Source organism: Equus caballus, chromosome 10 (genome assembly GCF_041296265.1).
Source record: "Equus caballus isolate H_3958 breed thoroughbred chromosome 10, TB-T2T, whole genome shotgun sequence".
NCBI lineage: Eukaryota > Metazoa > Chordata > Mammalia > Perissodactyla > Equidae > Equus > Equus caballus.
The window spans coordinates 27,206,782-27,226,895 of NC_091693.1; the positions used below are offsets into that span (position 1 = coordinate 27,206,782).

The following is a 20,114-nucleotide window of genomic DNA, read 5'->3' on the forward strand; positions in this document are numbered from 1 at the left end:
GGCAGGTGTTGGAGGTCATGTCAATAATCAAAACTTATCATAGGCAAGATCATGGATCTCTGAAAATTTTTGTCCAGTCAGTGAAATAATCAAAATTGCTCGTGATAAAATAATAAATGACTCAATTAAAATAAATTTATTTTGATACACGTTATAGTTTAGCACTCTTTTACCTTAGTTAACAATATTTTTTTCATTTAAAAAAATAAGGGGCTGGCCTGGTGGTGCAGCGGTTAAGTGCGCACGTTCCGCTTCTCAGCAGCCCAGGGTTCCCCGGTTCGGATGCCAGGTGCGGATATGGCACCGCTTGGCAAAAGCCATGCTGTGGTAGGCGTCCCACATATAAAGTGGAGGAGGATGAGCATGGATGTTAGCTCAGGGCCGATCTTCCTCAGCAGAAAGAGGAGGATTGGCAGTAGTTAGCTCAGAGCTAATCTTCCTCAAAAAAATAAAAATAAAAAAAATAAGTAGTAAAATAATTTCCGATTTACCGATATTTAGGAGTCAGATCTGACAAAGAGTCTCTACTTGACCAAACTTTAGTCAGACTCCTCTGAATCCTCTTCCCAAATAGGTTTCAACTTTTGAACTTTGGTGACCAACTTTACATTGCTCAATTTTAGCAAGAATTCTATCAAGTGAGTTTAGCCAGAATCCACCCCCCTTAATATCTGATCACCCTTGGTGTCTGATCAATTTCTTCCTCCCCACCATCCTCCAGGTGATAGCTGACCACCCTGTTCTACCTTCAGCAAGAGTCCTTTTAGGTCAGTTTAGCAAGAATCCTCCTTTACCCCTCAGATTTCCTCTTAGTAATTTTCCATCCACTCACCCCTACCCTGCTCCTTGGCTATAAATCCCTACTTGTTCACTCTGTATTTGGAATTGAGCAGGGTTCTATACTGAGGTCTATTTACCCCCATTGCAGTTGTTCCTGATTAAAACCTGCTTTTACCACTTTAACTATTGTCCCGCTCTGGTTTTCTTTAACAAATATTGAAAACTATTATTTTTTACTAAATAAAATTAATTTTTAGGAAATTTTGTCAGTCATTGGTACTTAAAGGAAACTTTCAAAGAGTTTCATTTTCATTTCACCTGTATTTTTCCATTTTTAATAATCATTTGACTTTTATTAACACTAGCTTTACAAACATAATACTAGATCATTAAAAAGTATCTTATGTGGCTAAACATACAATTTTGTACTTCTATGATGTCTATTTAGTTGAAATTGTATTGAAAATTTGTTAGATTTTTGAAAATGTCTCATGTAAAATACAGTTTAACATATATAAATATAAAATCTGTACCTGAGTTATCTCAATATCATTTTGATACAATATATTTAGATAACATGGTTGTTATGAATGATAAATTATGATGAAATAAATTTCTGGCCTTTAATAACTTAAGAGAAACTCTATGTCTCATAGAAAGAGCTATTTCTTTTTTTCTTTGGCCTGTGGTCCTCTAGTTGAAAATCTGCACATTTTCTTTAAGGAATTTAATTTGTATTAATATTTTTCATGGGCTCGAGGTTTTACATAAGCACTCAGTGGCTTACCTTGAATGGGGCTCTACTACTTAGTAAAGTAGAATCTTTAAATGCTTCCTGAACAAAACCGTGTGCTCTATATTGTCCCAGGGCGAAGTACCAGGCAAGTAGAGACCACTCCTATAACCCAAAACCCAGTGGAATTGTTGGAACTAGCCCATCCTCAACTGTTTACTTTGCCATGCCTTGCCTTTCCTGCAGAAGACACAATAAAGCCTCTGGCCTAGGCTTTCCCTTGGCTCCTGCCTCTGCCTCCTAACCAAAAACTGGTACTCCTTCTCTGGCTTTGCATGGTATGCTGTGCCTCTCATTTCGAGGGGAAGTGTGAGTAACATTAGACTTTTCTTTCAATGACATCTACCTATCCATGTTGTCACTCAGTCACCTTTATAAATTAAGACCCAGGCACATATCAGCCTCCCTTGGCTGCATAATATTATATCTCACCCTCCCACTTCTCAGTGCCTTCACCTTCTCTCTTTTCTGTTGTGCCTACTGTAGGGGGGAAGAATATTCCTTTACCCTCTAGGTTCTTCTGGCTGATCTAAGAATTAAATTGACATGAGACAGAATAACAGGAGAAAATCAAACAAACTTAATAACATGTATACATGGGAGAAACCCAGGAAAACTGAGTTACTCCACAAAATGGCTGAAGCCACCACCTTAAATACCATCTTCAGCTAAAGACAAAGGAGGATGTTGAGGGTAATGATTTGGGACTTTGAAGAGGAGGAAGGCAATTCACATGGAGATGGAAAAGTAAAAGTTTGGTAAACAAATATTTGCCATGCCTTGCAAAGACAATGTGACATGGGAGGACTTTGATCAAATGGGCCTTGCTAGGTTCCTCCTTATCTACTTTACCTAGGTTATTTTGTATTATAGGTATCTATGGCAATAGCTCCTTCCTAAAACAGGCCTTCAATCTTAAATTCTTTTAGGTAGTTAGGGGGAAGGTCAAAGTTTCTTCCTGAGTCTTTTGTTCTTAGAAATAAGCCAAAGAGACACATTTTGGGGTGGTAAATTCTGATCCCCCACTCTACCATATTCTAACATTGTATACAATTCAATACTTTTTTTTTTTTTTCGTGTTTCTTCCTCTGTCTTTCTTGATTACAGTGTAAGCTCCTTGATGGCTGGGATCTTTATTTCTTGTTTTCAAATTCGTTCCACATAGGATAGTGCCTGAAGTCCCGTAGGTGTTCATTGACTATTTGTTAGAGACGTGAATAAGCATGATTTACAGTATCCCTGTTCATCTTCACCATTCTGGGTACACTTTCTAAATGTTTTCTTTATTCTCTCTCAAAGCAGATATTCAGTGTTTTCAAGAATGAAAAGAAATTACATTTTGGAGACTGAACCCTGCTATCATCAAGGTTCTAGCACAGCCATGTGCTCAGCTTCATTCTCTCACTTCTCAGACTTCAGTGTCTCCAGCTCAAATTTTCCTGACATCTTAACTGTTTTTGCCTGTCACAGATATGTTCCCCAGAGCCGTTTTTGCATTTATCTGTGAATAACTACAGAGTTGTTAACTTTCAGCAATTTGAACAATTCACAAATGTTTTTCTTTCTTTTCTTCCTTCCTTCCTTCTTTCTCTTCCCTCCTTCCTTCCTTCCTTTCCTTCTATCCCTCTCTCTTTTTTTCTTCTCCTTCTCTGCCTTCTCCTTCATCTTTTTCTCCTCTCTCTCTTTTTCTTTTACCATAAATAATCTCAACTCCCAATTCAGACACTGTCTCTGTAATTGCAAATGAAATGAGAATTACTTTGCAGCAAAGAAATGAGATCATAATATTCCAAATTTTTATTTCTGGGTTCAGATGTCGCCTTTGCACATTTCCTGTCACTAGGACCATGTCAGCCACTGTCCTGGCATACAAAAGCATTTATAATGGTTCTTTTCAGATAGGTGGAATGTTCCTAAAAGGAAATAAATATATCTCAGCTTTTAGGCTAAGAAATATCATTTGGATTAAAGAGTGCTGCTCCCTGGGTTGGACACCATCAGTGATTATACAGGTGTTGATGCAAATAATCAATAATCATTCTATAGTAGAGAGTTTTATTTGAGCCAAACTGAGGACTATAGCCTGGGAATGCAAAGTGGTCTGGAGCAGAGTGGTTTTCAGCACAACTATATCCAATTTTCAAAGAGACGTGCATCAAGCATGACCAGGGGTGCATTCTTTCAAGGGTTCGTGGAGATATTTAGCTACAGATTAGCCCACACACAGCATACGCAGCGAGTCAACATGGCCTTGGTGCTGTGGGAAAGGAGGCATTCAGTCTTATCTTAAAAGAGTGCTGGCGTCAAGGGAAGGGAGGCATAAATTTTTAATCTGCAAAGAGTACATTCTTTACTTTAGGGTAACGATTAAAGCAGAGGTACAATGTATGTTTGATAGGCCATAAGTCAGGCTGCTCTGGTTAAAATAAAACTCAGGCCAAATCAGGTTCAAACCAGAATGGCTTCCCCATATACTTGAAAATGTAAAAATTGTTTTATATCACAAGTAGGAAAGATGGCTTCCTTAACCTGTTTCAAAGTAGCCCAATAACCTTCCTCGTCTTCCTCCCAATGGCCCTGTCTGGAGTAGTTTCTGAGGAAACCAGAGGAAGAGCTCCAGTTAGTCCACTTGCTTCAAGGCGCTGGATATCACTCCTTCTTCCACTCCATACCCTCCTTGTCTGGAGGCAGTTCTCTCTTACACGGGATCCAACTGAAGTGCACAAAACTGACTTAAAGTTCTGTCTATATGTATTTTAAAAACAACAAAGAATATGAGTGGACTTAAAGCGACATTGGATGTGGTGTGTCCATTTGGTTTTGCAGCTTTGGGGGACATCTGAAAGAATGTTTCTAAACATTTCTTCAATCCCTGCAGACTACACTGCACAGAATCTGGGTGTGGGCTCTTTCAGAGGGACGAGGCCCTGCCCCGTCCTCGGAGCCTTGAGGTACCCTTTCCCAGCGCCCCTTGCGGTGCCACTTGGCCTTAGCCCGGGCAGAGAGGGTGTCAGCGTGCTGCTAAAGCTGATTGCTCACGGGGAACTACATTACCCAGAAACCTCTGCGCCGCACAGGGCAGGGGGACACTGCTAAGGGAGTTTCCGTACGTGCGGAAGGCGTCTGGGCGGGACTTCCGGCATCTTGTTTGCGGCCGACATTTTGTTGGCTCTTAGAAGCATCCTAGAAAAATTTCGGGAGCTCTGGTTCCGTTCACAGGTGACTGAAGCGGGAAAGTGCGGGAGGAGAACCTGTCTCCACTGCAAACAGTCTCGGCAGTGGCATCGCCCGCGAAGACTCCGCCCCCGGGGCTGAGCAACGGCAGCGCCTGGGCCTCGATCTGGTACTCCTTAGGGCTCCGTGTGGTCCAGACTGTGACGGCGGCGGCCTCGGTGACGGAGCCGGCGTGGGTGAGCCGGCGTGGGTGGGTGCTGCGTTTCCCGACTCTTGGCGCGCGTCCCGACCCTCCCCTCCGAAGCATAAGGCCCCGACTGAGGGGTGCCGGTTAAGGTCATTGCGGCCCAGGCTCCAGGGCCTTCGTGGGTGGAACCCTCATCTCTAACCGCCGGTGTGAGGAGGCGCGAGGGGTGGTCCTGTCCGAGCAACTCACAGGAGGGAAGCCTTGGAGGTGTGACTGAGCCGGGAGCATTTGGGAAACGGGGGTCTTCGTGTCTGCAGGGAACAGAGAGTGTGAGTGGTAGTCCTGCCTGGGATGGCCGAGTGAGGCGAGTACCTTTATTGCGAGGACGCTGGGAGCCGTGGAGGGACGTGATCTTGATGTGGGCTCTCGAGCCCAGGAGTGGAAAGAGTTCTTGGACTCTGGGGTCTGGCAGTAGTGCTCTTTTGCTCAGACAATAGCATGAGGACGGCCCCTTGGGCAGTGAAGAGATGCAATGGGTTGAGGGCAGGGCTAAACTTATGAGGCGTAGGTATCTGAGTTATTTCTTTACTAGACAAAGGAAAGATCATGTTAAAAAGCCGTTAAAATGGTATTAGTGCAGGTGGGGTCTGGTTATTGTGCTGTCCTATAACTTCAGATACGAATTAGGTCAGGACGTCCTATATTTCCCAGGGGATGATACAGATGGGCATGTAGGGCAGAATGCCTTGGGCTTCTCTCCTTGGGGCAGCGTTGATCCACATCATAAAATCCTCCCCAAACCCATTTGGCCCCGTAATCCTTTGGGGATATGGATGGTGGTCAATCTTCTGTAAGTGCTTCCTGCTGCACAGTGTTATAATGCTGTCCCTAAATGGGGCCATAGGAGTACAAGCAGGAAGTTCAGTGGACTGGAAGGTTGTGCCCACAGAGTCCAAGGCTGACAAGGTACACAGATCCTCTGGAGATGAGAGAATCATTTGACGAGAAGTGACCCAGGACGCAAAATTTTGTTGACATGTGGAAGGTAAACAGTGAAATAGACAACAAATTATAAGAAATATAAGCAATATGATTAACCCAATGAATAAGGCTTTGATAGTAATCCAGAGACGTGGACCTGACCAGTAGTCCAACCAATCATTTAGGGATAGGGAAGACTTAGACATGGGTTTAATTTGGTGACTCATATAGGATAGGAGACCAGAGATATTTTGATAATAGTCAAGAATGTAGACACAACATTTGGTTTTTATAATGACACAAGTGCCCCTTGTGCTGCTGTCAAGACATCCAGTGCCATTCGATTTTGGAGGACTGCCGTACGTACTTGGGATGCTTCTAAATCGAGCAGCAAAAGGCTGTGTTGTGTATTGTTTAATGCTTTCATGATAAATTTGTTTAGGGCTTCCATGTGCTAGATGACACTTTCAGTTCCTAATTGGGGAAGGAAAATTGAGGCAAGGGGATCATACCAGTGAAAGACAGAATGGGTCCAGCGTTATTGTAAGTTGGGTAGGTTAGCAGGAGATAGAGTAAATGTAGTTCTACCTTGCATCCAGACAAAGCCTAGGGGTGCTTCATTCAGTCCATCCAGGCAGCAGCCAAGGCCATAAGTGGGAGCCACATAACCATTGAGTGCCCTTAGGGGCTAACCAGTGTGTGCTCGGCCATCTCTCCCAGTCAGTCCCAAACCAATCAGTATTTTTTAAGGCTATGATATGAGAACACACATAACGGGGAGTTTGTCCCATAGGTCAGGTGCTATTAGGCCACATATCATAAGTGTGATTGGTTTGTTCCCAACATAGAATGGCCTTTTGACTGAGTTGACCACTAGTAGGAGTGAGCCAAATACATTCGTCCCAAATTTGATATAGTCCATTCTGTGTGTATCAACAGGTTGGGGACTTTACCTTAGGAACTCATTGTTTATGATCCACCTGTGACAAGGCAAGTCTAGTTAGTATTTGGGCAGTAGAGTTGAAGGAAAAGGTTTGATTGTGGCCAGGGAGCTCCCAGGTATCAGAGACGGATGGCCACAAGGAGACATTATGATTAGTAATAGATGAATCTTGTACAAGAGAAGAGCTAGAATCTAATATCCATGAATGTGTAGTATAGTTTCTACTGAAACACATTTTTTCTCACTAAAATCACCCTTATTTTTACAAAAGATACCCAAATTAAGATTAACTGTTTTGCAAAATGTGCATAGTGAAGAGAAGCATTGCACGCCAATCAGTACCCTGGAGGGGAGAGACCCACCAGGGGAGGCTACAAGTACTAGACAGAGGCAAGAGTCCGCAAACCCAACATGTGGTTTCGTTATGAAGCTCAGCATAATGTTGAGCCCATTTAAAAAAGGAATTGTCTGTAATTATAAAAGGAGATAAGAGGAAAATAATCAAGATAGGGCTCATTTTGTTCTAAAAAGTAGTTTTAAATCACCAGTTTGTTCACAAGAGTAGTCTAGTTGAACAGCAGGGTGTGGATCACCTTTATCCTGTAGAGAAATCATAGGTTTTATGGGAAATATGAGTCCAAGAAGTATTATCTTTTAACTTTACAGCTGTGGGAGTACTTAGAATGACTTGACAAGGTCCTTTCCATTTTGGGCTTAACCCATCAGAATGTGTCTTCCAATCCTTTAATTATACCGTATCTCCGGGATTTACCTAGCAAGGTGTATCGACAGACAATGGTTCCAGCTTAGGTAAATGATTATCAACATACTCATTTAGTTCCTTTTGTATTAGGCCAGCCTCAACGGAATAGTGGTATAGTTGGTGGAAATCAGAGTCGAACGCTATATCGGTGGATTTCCTTCCATACAGAAAGGGCCTTCCATACAGGATTTCATATGGGCTTCATCCTAAACTATTCTTAGGGGTAGTTCTCATCTGTAGAAGGCCACTGGGTAAGAGTGTAATCCAAGTTTCCCAGGTTTCGAGACTTAATTTGGAGAGATGTAGTTTTAGAGTAAGGTTTGCTTTTTCCACTTTCCCAGAGGATTGTGGGTGCCAGGCTGAATGCAAAGAGTATTTAATTTGTAAAGCTGAAGAGACCTGTTGTGTTATTTGAGCTATGAAAGAGGGATCGTTATCACTCTGTAAGGTTTGGGCAAGCCAAAACATGGGATAATCTCCCTTAAAAGGGCCTTTGTTACTTTGATTGCCCATTCACTTCAACAAGTAAAGACCTCAATCCAGCCTGTAAATGTATCAGTAAATACCAAAAGATATTTATAGCGATGACATGGAGGCATCTGAGTAAAATCCAGTTGCCAATCTTCCCCCGATAGGTGCCCCATTATCGTACAGGCCATAACAAAGGAGATTTACTTGAGCACAAGTGGCACAAGAACGGCAGATCTGCCTAATGATGGCCTGGAAATTATGTCCATCAAAGGATTTAGAAAGTATTTGAGTCAATGATTGTTTGCTGAAATGGGTAGCCTGATGAATGCCGTTGACTAACTTCCATTGAAGGCTTTTAGGTATGAAAATTTTTCCCTGATCTTTAATTAGCCAAGACTGTTTTGTTTCCTGGGTATATCCCTTTTCTTGAGCCAGGGTTATTTTTTGATTTGTATAAATAGGACTAATAAGGCCTAAAGCAGGGGGAATGGGGAGTAAGCTTAAAAGATTACTTTGTTTAGCTGCCCATTTAGCTTCCCGGTCAGCGAAGTTATTACCTCTTGTTCTCAAGGGATAAGATCCTTCTGATGTCCCTGGCAATGGACCACAGCCACTTGGTTTGGAAGAAGTTCAGAGTTTAAAAGAGCCAAAATCTCTGTTCTGTGTTTGATAGGGGAGTTCTTTGTATTGAGTAATCCCCTTTCCTTCCATATGGCCCATGTGCATGTAGCACCAAGAGGGCATATTTTGAGTCAGTGTAAATATCAATAACCGTATCTTTTGCCAGATGAAGGGCTCGGGTAAGAGTGATGAGTTCAGTCTTTTGGGCAAACATATTGGCTGGAAGGGCTTGTGCCTCAATGATGTGCAAGGCGTTTACTATAGCATAGCCTGCCTTGCGTATCTCCTGTTCTATGAAGCTACTGCTGTCTATAAACCAGCTGTCATCCGCATTATCTGTGGGGGAATCCAGCATGTCAGACCTGTTAGAGTACACTTGTTCTATGACTTCAGAACGTGTATTCACCAAATCCTGGACTGGGTAGTCAGGACTTGGCATAAGGTCTGCCAGATTAATTGTTTGACAGACCTTAAGGATGATCTCAGGGGTGTTGAGGAGGATGGCCTGATATTTAGTTAGATGTCCTCCAGTTATCCATTGATGTCCCTTAGTTTGTAACACAGCTTGTACCTGATGGGGAGTCATGACTGTTAAAGGTTGCCCCATAGTTAATTTAGAGGCCTCCTCAACTAATGGAGCTGTAGCTGCTACAGCCCTTAAGCAGGCTGGGCATTCCAAAGCCACCAAGTCTAGAGTTTTTGAGAAATATTCAACAATTCAGGTCTTTGGGCATGGTCTTTGAGTAAGGGTACCAAGGGCTTGGCCCTGCTGTTCAGCAACATAAAGAATAAAAGGCTCGTTGACATTAGGCAGAGCCAGGGCTGGGGCAGAAGACAGTTGCTGTTGAATTGACTGAAAGGCCTTGTCCTCCTTTTGCATCCATTCCAGAGGTTTTGTATCAGGTCCTCTGGTTGCGTCATATAAAGACTGTACTGTTACCCCAAACTCAGGAAGTCATAACGACAGAATCCTGCCATACCCAGGAAAGTGTGAAGTTGTTTTTTTGTCTTTGGTGGTCCAAGTTTGAGGATAGTCTTTTTCCTATTTATAGAAAGTGCCCGATGTCCTGGAGTTAAATCATAGCCCAAATAGGACACCTGCTTTTGTGAAATTTGTGCCTTTTGTGGGGCCACTCGATATCCCCGTTGGGCTAAGAAATTAAGGACAAGGACAGTATTGTGATCAGAATCCTCCTTTGTGGGACTACAAATAAGAATATCATCAACATATTATATTAAGCCACCAACAGGAAGTTTGACATCTTGTAGATCCTTGCCTAGGGCACTTCCAAACATGGGGACTATCCGGAAAACCTTGTGCGAGGACTGTCCAAGTCAACTGGGTAGGAAGAGCTTCATTAGGAAACTTCCATTCAAAGGCAAATAAAGGTTGGGAGGTTTCATGCAGAGGAATAGAAAGGAAAGCATCCTTTAAGTCAAGGACCATAAACCAGTTAGAGTTTTCTGGGATCTGGGAAAGTATAGTATATGGGTTAGGCATGATGGCGTGAATAGGAACAGTGGCTTCATTAATTATGCAGAGGTCCTGGACCAAACGATAATCTCCATTTGGCTTCTTTACAGGCAAGATAGGAGTATTATAGGGAGATTGACATCGTTTAAGGAGATTGACATCGTTTAAGCAGGCCGTGATTGAGGAATTTTAATATAAGGAGTTGTAATCCTTCAATTCCCTCTGGTTTTGAAGGATATTGCTTCTTATGGGGTACAAGAGAAGAGTCCCACAAGGTAGTAGAGACTGGCTGTGCTGCTATAGCTCTTCCTGGAAGGGAGCAGTCCCAAACCTGGGGATCAGCTGCTTCCCATATGTGGGGTGGAATATTAGAGGGTATCTGGGAAACAGGAGAGCTTGGAGAGAGTGTGGCAAACAGTTAGCTGTCCTCCTCATGTATTAGAATAAATTGGCTTCCTAATAATGGAGTAGGACAAGTAGGTAGGACTAGAAAAGTATGGAAAAACGTCTGAGTCTGATATTGGCAAGATAAAGGAAGAGTTTGATAACAAAACTTAGAGTTTTCCTCTATTCCGACAATTTTTTGATGGGACTTATGAGTTGGGCCAAAGTGTCAAACAAGTACAGAGTAAGTGGCTCCCATATCAATAAGAAAATTGATTTGCTTACCTTCTACATCCAGAGGAACCCAGGGCTGAATGTGTTCTATGGTGATGGGAGCCGTACTGCCCTCTGGACCCGTTCAGGCGGAGTCCTCAGGATCGCATCTCCGGGCAGGAAAGTGTGTTCTTGTCCCCTCCTAGCTCTGGAGACAAGGGCAATCACGCTTCCAACGTCCCTCTCGCTTGCAGGGAGGACAAGGCCCAGGAGGAAGGTCCTTTCTTGGGCACTGTTTGCTCCAGTGTCCAGATTGAAGGCAACAGTAACAAGGGGACTTACCTGGGCCTTTGGCATTGGTAATTTGAGACTTGGATCCCTGGTTAGCCCTTTTCTGTGGCATATCCACAATGGCGGCTGCTAAAATGTGAGCTTGTAGCTTACCCAGTAATTTTGCCCTTTTGTCCTTATCCTATTTAAGAGTCAAGTCCCGATCATTAAACACCTGGGTAGCAACCTCCAAAAGTCTCTGTACAGGTGTTTGAGGACCCAAGGCCAATTTAGTCAATTTTCAGCGTGTGTCTGGGGCAGGTTGACTAATGAAGTGCATGTTTAGAATAGTCATCCCTTCTGGAGAAGTAGAATCTAGATTAGTGTATTTCAAATAGCTTCAGCTAATCTTCCTTGAAAAAGGGCTGGGTTTTCATCTGTTCCCTGAGTTATTTCCCAGAGTTTGCCAAAATTGACTGGCTTTGTAAATCCCTTCTTCATTCCCTCTATTAAACAAGTAATCAAGATTCCCTTGTCTTCAATCTTCTTCATTCCTATAGTCCCATTTGGGGTCTGTATTTGGTACTGCAGTGCCTCCTCCTGGATATTTATGTCTGTTTCTAGTATGTAAATCATCTGCAAATTCATGTGCTCCTGCCCAAATACAATTTTTTCATCTGTAGTGCAGCAATGAGTAAGAATAATATAAATATCGTACCAGGTCAATTCAAACATCATGATGAGCTGTTGAAAGCCATCAATACGTTGGGAAGGGTTTTCTGAATATCTACCCAGTTGTGTCTTTAGTTGAGCCGTATCAGATGTGAAAATGGCACATGGACTCAAATGGTCCTCGTTTCTCCCATTTGCTACCTCGTGGAGAAGGAAATGTCTGGGATTCTAAGAGGTCCCACTCCTCGTATGACCTGCAGGACTCGTGAGGGTTGAGGACTCAATTTTAGGTTCCTCCTCATAGGGAGGGAGTATTCTGGTCTTTGAGTCCTCAGGGGAGGTTAATTTGATAGGAGCTGCAGGGGTCTTAGGAAGAGGTCTAACAAGGCAGTCGCCATCTAATATATCAGGCGTAGGTTTTTCTTTTTTCTTTTCTTTTCTTTTTTTTTTTTTGAGGAAGATTAGCCCTGAGCTAACTGCTTCCAATCTTCCTCTTTTTGCTCTTTTTGCTGAGGAAGACTGGCCCTGAGCTAACATCCATACCCATCTTCCTCTACTTTGTACACGGGACGCCTGCCACAGCATGGCTTGCCAAGTGGTGCCATGTCCACACCTGGGATCTGAACCTGTGAACCCCAGGCCGCAAAAGCAGAACATGCTCACTTAACCACTGTGCCACCAGGCCAGCCCCTCAGGTGTAGCTTTTTCTACTTTAGTAGGGGAAGCTAGACATGTGTGACAAACCGCTCTGAGTTCAGGATCTTGATCTAGGGCCACAAATGCTTGACTAGAAGGAATTTCAGACCATTTTCCCAGGCAGCGGCAAAATAATTCTAATTGAAAAGTAGTATTAAAATTTAGGATGCCTGGGCTGGCCCCATGGCCGAGTGGTTAAGTTCGTGTGCTCCACTGCAGGCGGCCCAGTGTTTCATTGGTTCGAATCCTGGTCGTGGACATGGCACTGTTCATCAGGTCACGTTGAGGTGGCATCCCACATGCCACAACTAGAAGGACCCACAACGAAGAATATACAACTATGTACTGGGAGGGTTTGGGGAGAAAAAGGAAAAAAATTGTAAAAAAATCTTTAAAAAAAATTTAGGATGCCATTCATGGGCCATTTTTCCTCATTCAGAGTAGATTGAGGCCAAACAGTATTACAGTAAAAGATAGGTCTCTTTTTCATTAGATCTTGTGGTTCAAATTTTCTCTGGTTATTTAAAAGGCAACCCAAAGCTGAGTCCTTAGGAATGGAATTAGAAACTCCCATGGTCCTAGGAAGCAAAAAGACAAGAGAAGAGAGATTAAAGAAAAGGATCCATTACCTTGAAATTCCCCCCTGAACCTAGGGCAGCATCCTATCTGTGTTCTGCCTTTGAGGTATAGCAAGGGGTGAGGGGGGCGTCCCCCTGCATTGCATCCCTTGTATATCTTCCCTATTATGCCTGGCAGTAAGAGGTGCCTCGTGAATGGTCCCAGAGATAAAAGAATAGAGGAAAACAGTGAAGAATTTTCTGCCTGTCTGGGGGACATTCTATGCAATTGCATCCTGGAGCCGTTCTCCCTAGAAGGGGTTCCCATACTCAACTGAAGGTTATAGTTTGGTACTTTCTTTGAACCGGAGGCTGGATTGGGACTTTCCCATGGTTCCGAGTGTGGTCAGGAGCCATAGGGAGGGATTCCAGTCCAGCCTTAAAAGAAACCTGCCACAGGAATCTTGGAGATTGGCAACCATCCTAATGACTTAAGTGGTCAACCTGCACTCATGTAGAATTTATATATTAGAGATAGAATTGGGAAGGAATGGATTAATGCATTCTTCATCACCCTCAGACTTAAGGTACTGATTCTCTTTGAGCTGAATGCTATGGTTTGCCCCATAGAGTAGCCGTGGGCAGCAAACGTGGATTCATACAGCTGTCCGAGAAGGTTCCAGATGAATAAGTGAATTTAGATCCATCCTTGGAAAAGAGGAAGGCACAAGGAAGAAAAGTGCACTTACCAGAACTTAAGCTCACAAGCCAGTGAAGCAAGATCCCCATAAAGGCCACCAGAAGAAATGATGTGGGCTCAGTGAGCCGAGGAGTCAAAAGAAAGATTTCTTGGACTCTTAAGGTCTGGCAGTAGTGCTCTTTTATTCAGAGAATAGCATGGGGACAGGACCCATGGGCAGTGAAGAGCTGCAGTGGGTTGAGGGTAGGGCTAAATTTATAAGATGTAGGTATGTGAGTTATTTCTTTACAAGACAAAGGAAAGTTCATGTAAAAAAGTTGTTAAAATGATAGAAGTGCAGGGGGGGGTTCTGGTTATCAGGTGGTCATATAACTTTGGATACGAATTAGGTTAGGACGTCCTATACCTCCCAGAGGATGATACAGATAGGCATGTAGGCCAGAATGCCTTTGGCTTCTCTCCCTGGGGCATCCTTGATCCACATCAATCTGATTAAGAATTTTAAAAGTATCCCAACATTCGCTCAGGGAAAACACACTAGGGTGGTGTGGTGGTGATGAGGATGGAGGCAGGGAGACTGGTGAGCAAGTCACAAACTTCTGGGCTTTTGTGGTGGTGGCTGTCCCAGAGCAGTAGCAGGAGGGTTAGGGGTAGAGAAGTCACTAAATTCTGCAGAGATTTTAAAGATAAAACAACAGGATTTCTTATTGCATCAGATATGACAGTGAAAGTAGAGAGCGAATGGCTATCCAAGTTTTCTTTTTTTTTTTCTGTGAACATCTAAAGGGGTGGAAATGGGTAGGTTGGTACAGGGAGCACCTTTCAGGGGAATGAGGAGTTGGATTTTGGACATGGTAAATCTAAGATGTCTCACAGGCCTCTGGACATGCAGGTCTGGAGTTCTGTGGAATGAGCTGTGCTGGAGACCTCTGAGGGATGAGGCCTCAGGTCAAAGCCTGGAGATCAGATTTAGGGGAAGAATATTAAGGATATTATTTTCATGTGGTCCCTGAGGTGAGAAATTGGGGGTCAAGGAAGAAGGAGTGGACATCCCCGAGATTACCTCCAGAAAGGAAGGGTCCTGGCATGTGAAGGGTTCTGACTGGTGTCAGCAAGAGGAGAGGGCTGTAGGATGTTAGGAGCCTGGCCTGAAATGGAGAGCAAGGTGTGAAGTGCTATAGTTTTGCCACCCTGTGGACTCAGCATGCCCCCATAGGCACTGCCTGTGGAGCAGTGGGAAAGTCAACCAGGCCAGTAGAGCAGCCCCAGCCCAATCCAGGGCGCTGGTACATCAGTTCCCCAATTCCTCAGGTGAGGAGAGATAATGAACATTTCTAATGAGGGCCACCAGCAGGCTCACCTTCAGAGTATATGTACCAGGTAGGCTGGTTTGCTGAAAGGACTAGTGTACGCCTGGCAAGTATACATAAGCAGGTCATTAAAAATAAAAATATATAGATATGATAATATTTTGGTATATAGATTATACTAATGTTTAATAAGTTGATTGAAGTGCTTGCCTGTAAGTATTTGGTCACAATGAAAAGTCTTAAATATCACATCTTCTTAAAAGGTTAAACACAAACCCAGAATTTCAAAAACCTTTCACTTCGTTTGCACCAAAAATACTTGCGATAATATTAAGTTCATGGACAGTAAAAGATAATTCCAAGTTACTTGACATGTACTAACATGACTAATACAAACAGCAGGCCTGTGAGGTGGGTACTACTATTATCCCTGCTTCACAGATGAGGACACTGAGACACAGATCTTTGTACATAGTTACACCGTGGTTCTGGATTGCTGAAGTTGAATCAAGGAATGGGGCCAGGAGGGGAGGATTTAAAAGCTGAGATACTCATGGCAATAGGGACCCTTGACTGGGGCAGAGTGTGATCCTGGATGCATTAACTAAGCATTCTCTGGGTGCTGTGTGCAGGTTTGCATGTGGGAGATACCTGCGTTGTTGGTGTCCTTAGATACGAGGGAGGTGTAGTCTAAAGAGTGACATGTACATAAGGATGGAATCTGAATTCGCAGCCTGAGGGCTCTGGTACTGAGAGCTTTAGGGAGACTGCAAAACTCAAATTTGTTTATGAGAGACATAATCTCTGGACTCCAAGGAAACTACCTGGCAGGAGAACAGAACATTTGGGCCCTGCATGCCAGGCCCAGACCATACAGTGTCTGTCTGTCCACCTGCCTGTTGTTCTAGGCTGGACAAAATGATTAACAAGAAATGAGGAAAGAGCAGGCACCAATCACACAAGGGCCTGGTACCTTGTCTAAGTTACAGAGCTGGGGAGGAAAGTGAATGTGTGGTGTTAGACCAGGAGTCTGGGGGAAAGCGGCTGCCCCTGTGCTCAGTTGTCCATTTCATGCAGGGTCATGTGACTTTTGAGGATGTATTTATGTATTTCTTCTGGGAGGAGTAGAGGCTACTTGATAAGTGTCAGAGGTTCTCATATCACAACGTAATGCTTTCTATGCTTTGTGCTTAATGGTCTTCCTGGGTAAAGCCCCATGTATCCCACTTTTCTGGGCTGTGCTCTGCTTTTCGTTTTTTCCCCCAGAGTGCCATTTTCTTCCCATGGCTGGGCGACAGGCGCTGCTGTTTGCCCTCATTCCCGCACATTGGTCCCTCGGGTGCCAGGGCTCAGCTGTGTATACTGCCTCCACCACTACCTATGCTCCCAAACTTCTGCTGCCCCAAATCTTTGTCAGAAAGGGTTTGAGGGTCGGGAGTCTTGTGGTAAGCCCAAAGGATGCTGCTCTGCTTGGCCTCTCCTGGGTTGGTTGCTCCATCTGCATTCATGATAGCTCTGTGCTCCAGATTCTGCCCCTTTCCTTTCATTGACATTTCCTTCATCTATCTGTGTCATGAATTGCAGTCATGGTCTTTGCTTATGGGGCCCACTGGGCTGTTCCTGCAAGACATTTCTGATGTTTATTTTATGATGTTTAGTTTTCTTTTAATGTCTCATGGGTGGGCTGCTCTGGGTCAGTGCTTTCCCACTCACTTGCCCTGTCTTTCCCCTGTGACTTGTATCTTACAGACCCTCTGTGATTGCTGAACTGTAGCAGGGGAAAGAAGTCTGAGTGCCTGACCGAGAGGTCATGACTCTAGCCACAGCAGGAGGGGCTTGGACGGGCTTTGGTGAGTGGGAGCTTGGGGAGGGGTGTGACTTCAGGGCTGGGTTCAAATAGCAGCAGAAACCTGTCCTGTGCCCAATACTGTTTAGTGCCCAGGCTGTAAGCCATACTTTATTTCTGTCTTTTTGTCCCCATTCTGAACTTACATACTCATCATTTCTATTCTGACCTACCATCCAGGCCAAGTTGACCCCCACTCACCAGTGCCCTCTCCTGCTCCCTCTACAGTGCTCTCCTATATTGGACAATGCTAATATGTCACGAGACAGACACATTTCCTTAAATAGTTCTTCAATACCAGTTACTCATTTCAAATCAGAAATTACCTGGGCATGGACTTACATTTCTATATAGCACTCAGCTATTGCCAGTAGCCAGGGCCCTTCTAAAAGTCATTTGCAGAGTAAGTTGGAGATCCTGCCTGCCTCTTCTCCCTCAACTCACTCCATCCTCATGTCTTTATCCCTTGTGAGCCCTTCCCCATTCTGTGATTCTTAGAGCCCACTACTACACAGCACTTCTTTCTTTAACCTGATCCCAAATCTGTCATCCTGCCAGCAACCCTATGGACTCAGTCCTCTGTGTGCTAGACACACATTTGTGATAGGGTTGCCCCCTCCCACCAAAATCACCATGCACTTCAACAGCATTTTTTGCCTTTAGATTGTTGGCGTGGAGTGGCAGATGAAGAGGCACCTTCTGAGCAGAGCATTTCTGTAGGAGTGTCACATGTTAGTACTTCCAAGGCAGATTCATCAACCCAGATGCCTCACCCTTGTGACATATGTGGCCCCGTCTTGAAAGATATTTTGCACCTAGGTGAACACCAGGAAACACACCATGGACTGAAACCTTATACATGTGGGGCATGTGGGAGACAATTCTGCTTCAGTGAAAACTTTCACCAGCACCAGAAACAGTACAACGTAGAGAAACCCTTAAGAAGAGACAAAGGCAAGGCCTCATGTGTGAAGAACTGTAGAGTTTGTGAGGACCCTCACTTGTCAGAGAAGCCCTTTACATGTGAGGAGGAGCAGAAGAACTTCCAGGCCACTTTGGGTAGTCACCAGCAAAAGGCTACCCACAGCAAGAGAAAGAAAAGGAGCACTGAGAGTGGAGAGGCCTTTCACATTGGACAGATGCATTATAAGTGCAGTGAATGTGGGAAGGCCTTCAACCGCAAAGACACACTTGTCCAGCACCAGAGAATCCATACTGGAGAAAAGCCTTATGAGTGCAGTGAATGTGGGAAAGCCTTCAGTCGAAAAGCCACACTTGTCCAGCACCAGAGAATCCACACTGGAGAAAGGCCTTATGAGTGCAGCGAGTGTGGGAAAGCCTTTAGTCGTAAAGACAACCTCACTCAGCATAAAAGAATTCACACTGGAGAAATGCCTTATAAGTGTGGCGAATGTGGAAAATACTTTAGCCATCACTCCAACCTAATCGTACACCAGAGAGTTCACAATGGAGCAAGGCCTTATAAGTGCAACGATTGTGGGAAAGTCTTCAGACACAAATCCACACTTGTTCAGCATGAGAGTATCCACACTGGAGAAAATCCTTATGTTTGCAGTGATTGTGGGAAATCCTTTGGTCACAAATACACCCTTATTAAACACCAGAGAATTCACACTGAGGTGAGACCTTTTGAGTGTGTGGAATGTGGGAAATTCTTTAGTCGAAGCTCTGACTTTATTGCACACCAAAGAGTTCACACAGGGGAAAGGCCTTTTGTGTGCAGCAAGTGTGGGAAGGATTTCATCAGAACCTCCCACCTTGTTCGGCACCAAAAAGTTCACACTGGAGAAAGGCCGTATGAGTGCAATGAATGTGGGAAAGCCTATAGCCTAAGCTCCCACCTTATTCGGCACCAGAAAGTTCACACTGCAGGAAGGCTTTAGGGCTGCTTTCAACACAACAGGACTCATAGGTAGAGGACTCATAGGTAGAGGAGCACTGTGATTACCCTTTGAGAGGGAGATGTCAATCAGATGTTGATGTTCATATATCTGAACTTTGACACTAGAGAGATACCTTATGAATGCCAGGTACAAGGGAAGCTTTCAAGGCCTGTGTTGCACTTTGAGACCTGCTCAGGTTCCTTGCCAGATTTGTCAGTGTCAATGCCTGTGGCTAAAACCATCTCAACTCTACCATCTAAGTTACCTTAATATCCTCAGGAAAAGCAGAACTTTGTTTCTCTTTCCTGTCCCTGGAGGAAATTATAAGAAATCTGAGTTAAATATGGTCCTCATTGCATCCCCACTGACTGGGAAAGGTGTGGACATGACCCATTTTTAGCCAAGAGGGCCTGAGCTATGTTCTGATAGCAGAAAAGGTTTACTTTCTTCATGGACATTTTTGGTCTTGTATGATACTTGTGACAGATTTTTCCAGCCTTCAAGTCACCGAATCTGGAGAACTACTTGCCTCGTTACTCTAATTTGTGCGATAATAAAGACATCATTTAAGCCTCTTTTAATCTTGGAAGTTCTTTTTACCGTTTGGAGTGGTTTGAAAACAACTAGGCACTGCCAAATTGAAGAGGTAAACACTGGCGGGGGTGGGGGTGGGGGGCCTCCGACTTTGTGTCCCTCAAATGGAACAGCATGTTGACAGAAAACTCAGTCCAGTTTTGTTGTTAATTTCCATTGCTGACAAAAGCTCCTTAGGTGAAAATTCAGGGCTTTGTGAGCCTGATTTTGTCTAAATTTCAGTTATCACAGGGCCCAGATCTCACATTGAGGAGGGTGCTGTTGTAATAACCTAGAGTGTATTTGGGAGTAGCACACATTGAGTGTCTTGTTTCCAGCTTATGTTTCATATTCCCCAGCAGTGTTGAGGGGAAGCTATTCCTCGGGACCTGCCACGTGCCATATGCCCTGAAGGCCCGAATCTGGTACAGAAGCCACTGGCTATAAGCCCTGCCATGTCCAGGAAGGAAACAAAATTGATACAGAAACACTTGGTATGTATAATTGGGATTGGAGAGAGTGCAGCAAACAAGATTGGATGTGTACATTGTAAAAAACACATCCACGAACACTCTGGTCACTGTGGTTGTATGAGATTAGGATGTATGGAAATTCTCAGGATCTCCAGGGCTGTCACTCCTAGGACTAAGGTCAGTGACAGAGCAAGAAATGTAAAGTTTTCCTCGATTCCTGTGCCTCCCTGTGCTCTTTACCTGATGTCTTTGCTGTGTGGGCAAGGATTCCTGGACTGAGAGTAGAGAGAGACTCTGGTCCAAGGGTATAGATTTTGTGACCACCCAGA

The 20,114-nt window shown here is 44.0% G+C and overlaps 1 protein-coding gene across 1 annotated transcript in view; it reads left to right on the forward strand.

Moving 5' to 3' along the window:
• The window catches only part of ZNF134 (zinc finger protein 134), a 37,903-nt gene extending 18,589 nt beyond the window's left edge, over positions 1–19,314 (forward strand). Inside the window, 3 exon segments of the mRNA XM_070222798.1 lie at positions 4,844–4,983; positions 8,880–9,051; positions 17,499–19,314. Of these exon segments, the coding sequence (XP_070078899.1) occupies positions 4,844–4,983; positions 8,880–9,051; positions 17,499–18,739 (1,553 nt within the window). The 3' untranslated portion in view covers positions 18,740–19,314.
• Positions 19,315–20,114: the final 800 nt, after the last annotated feature.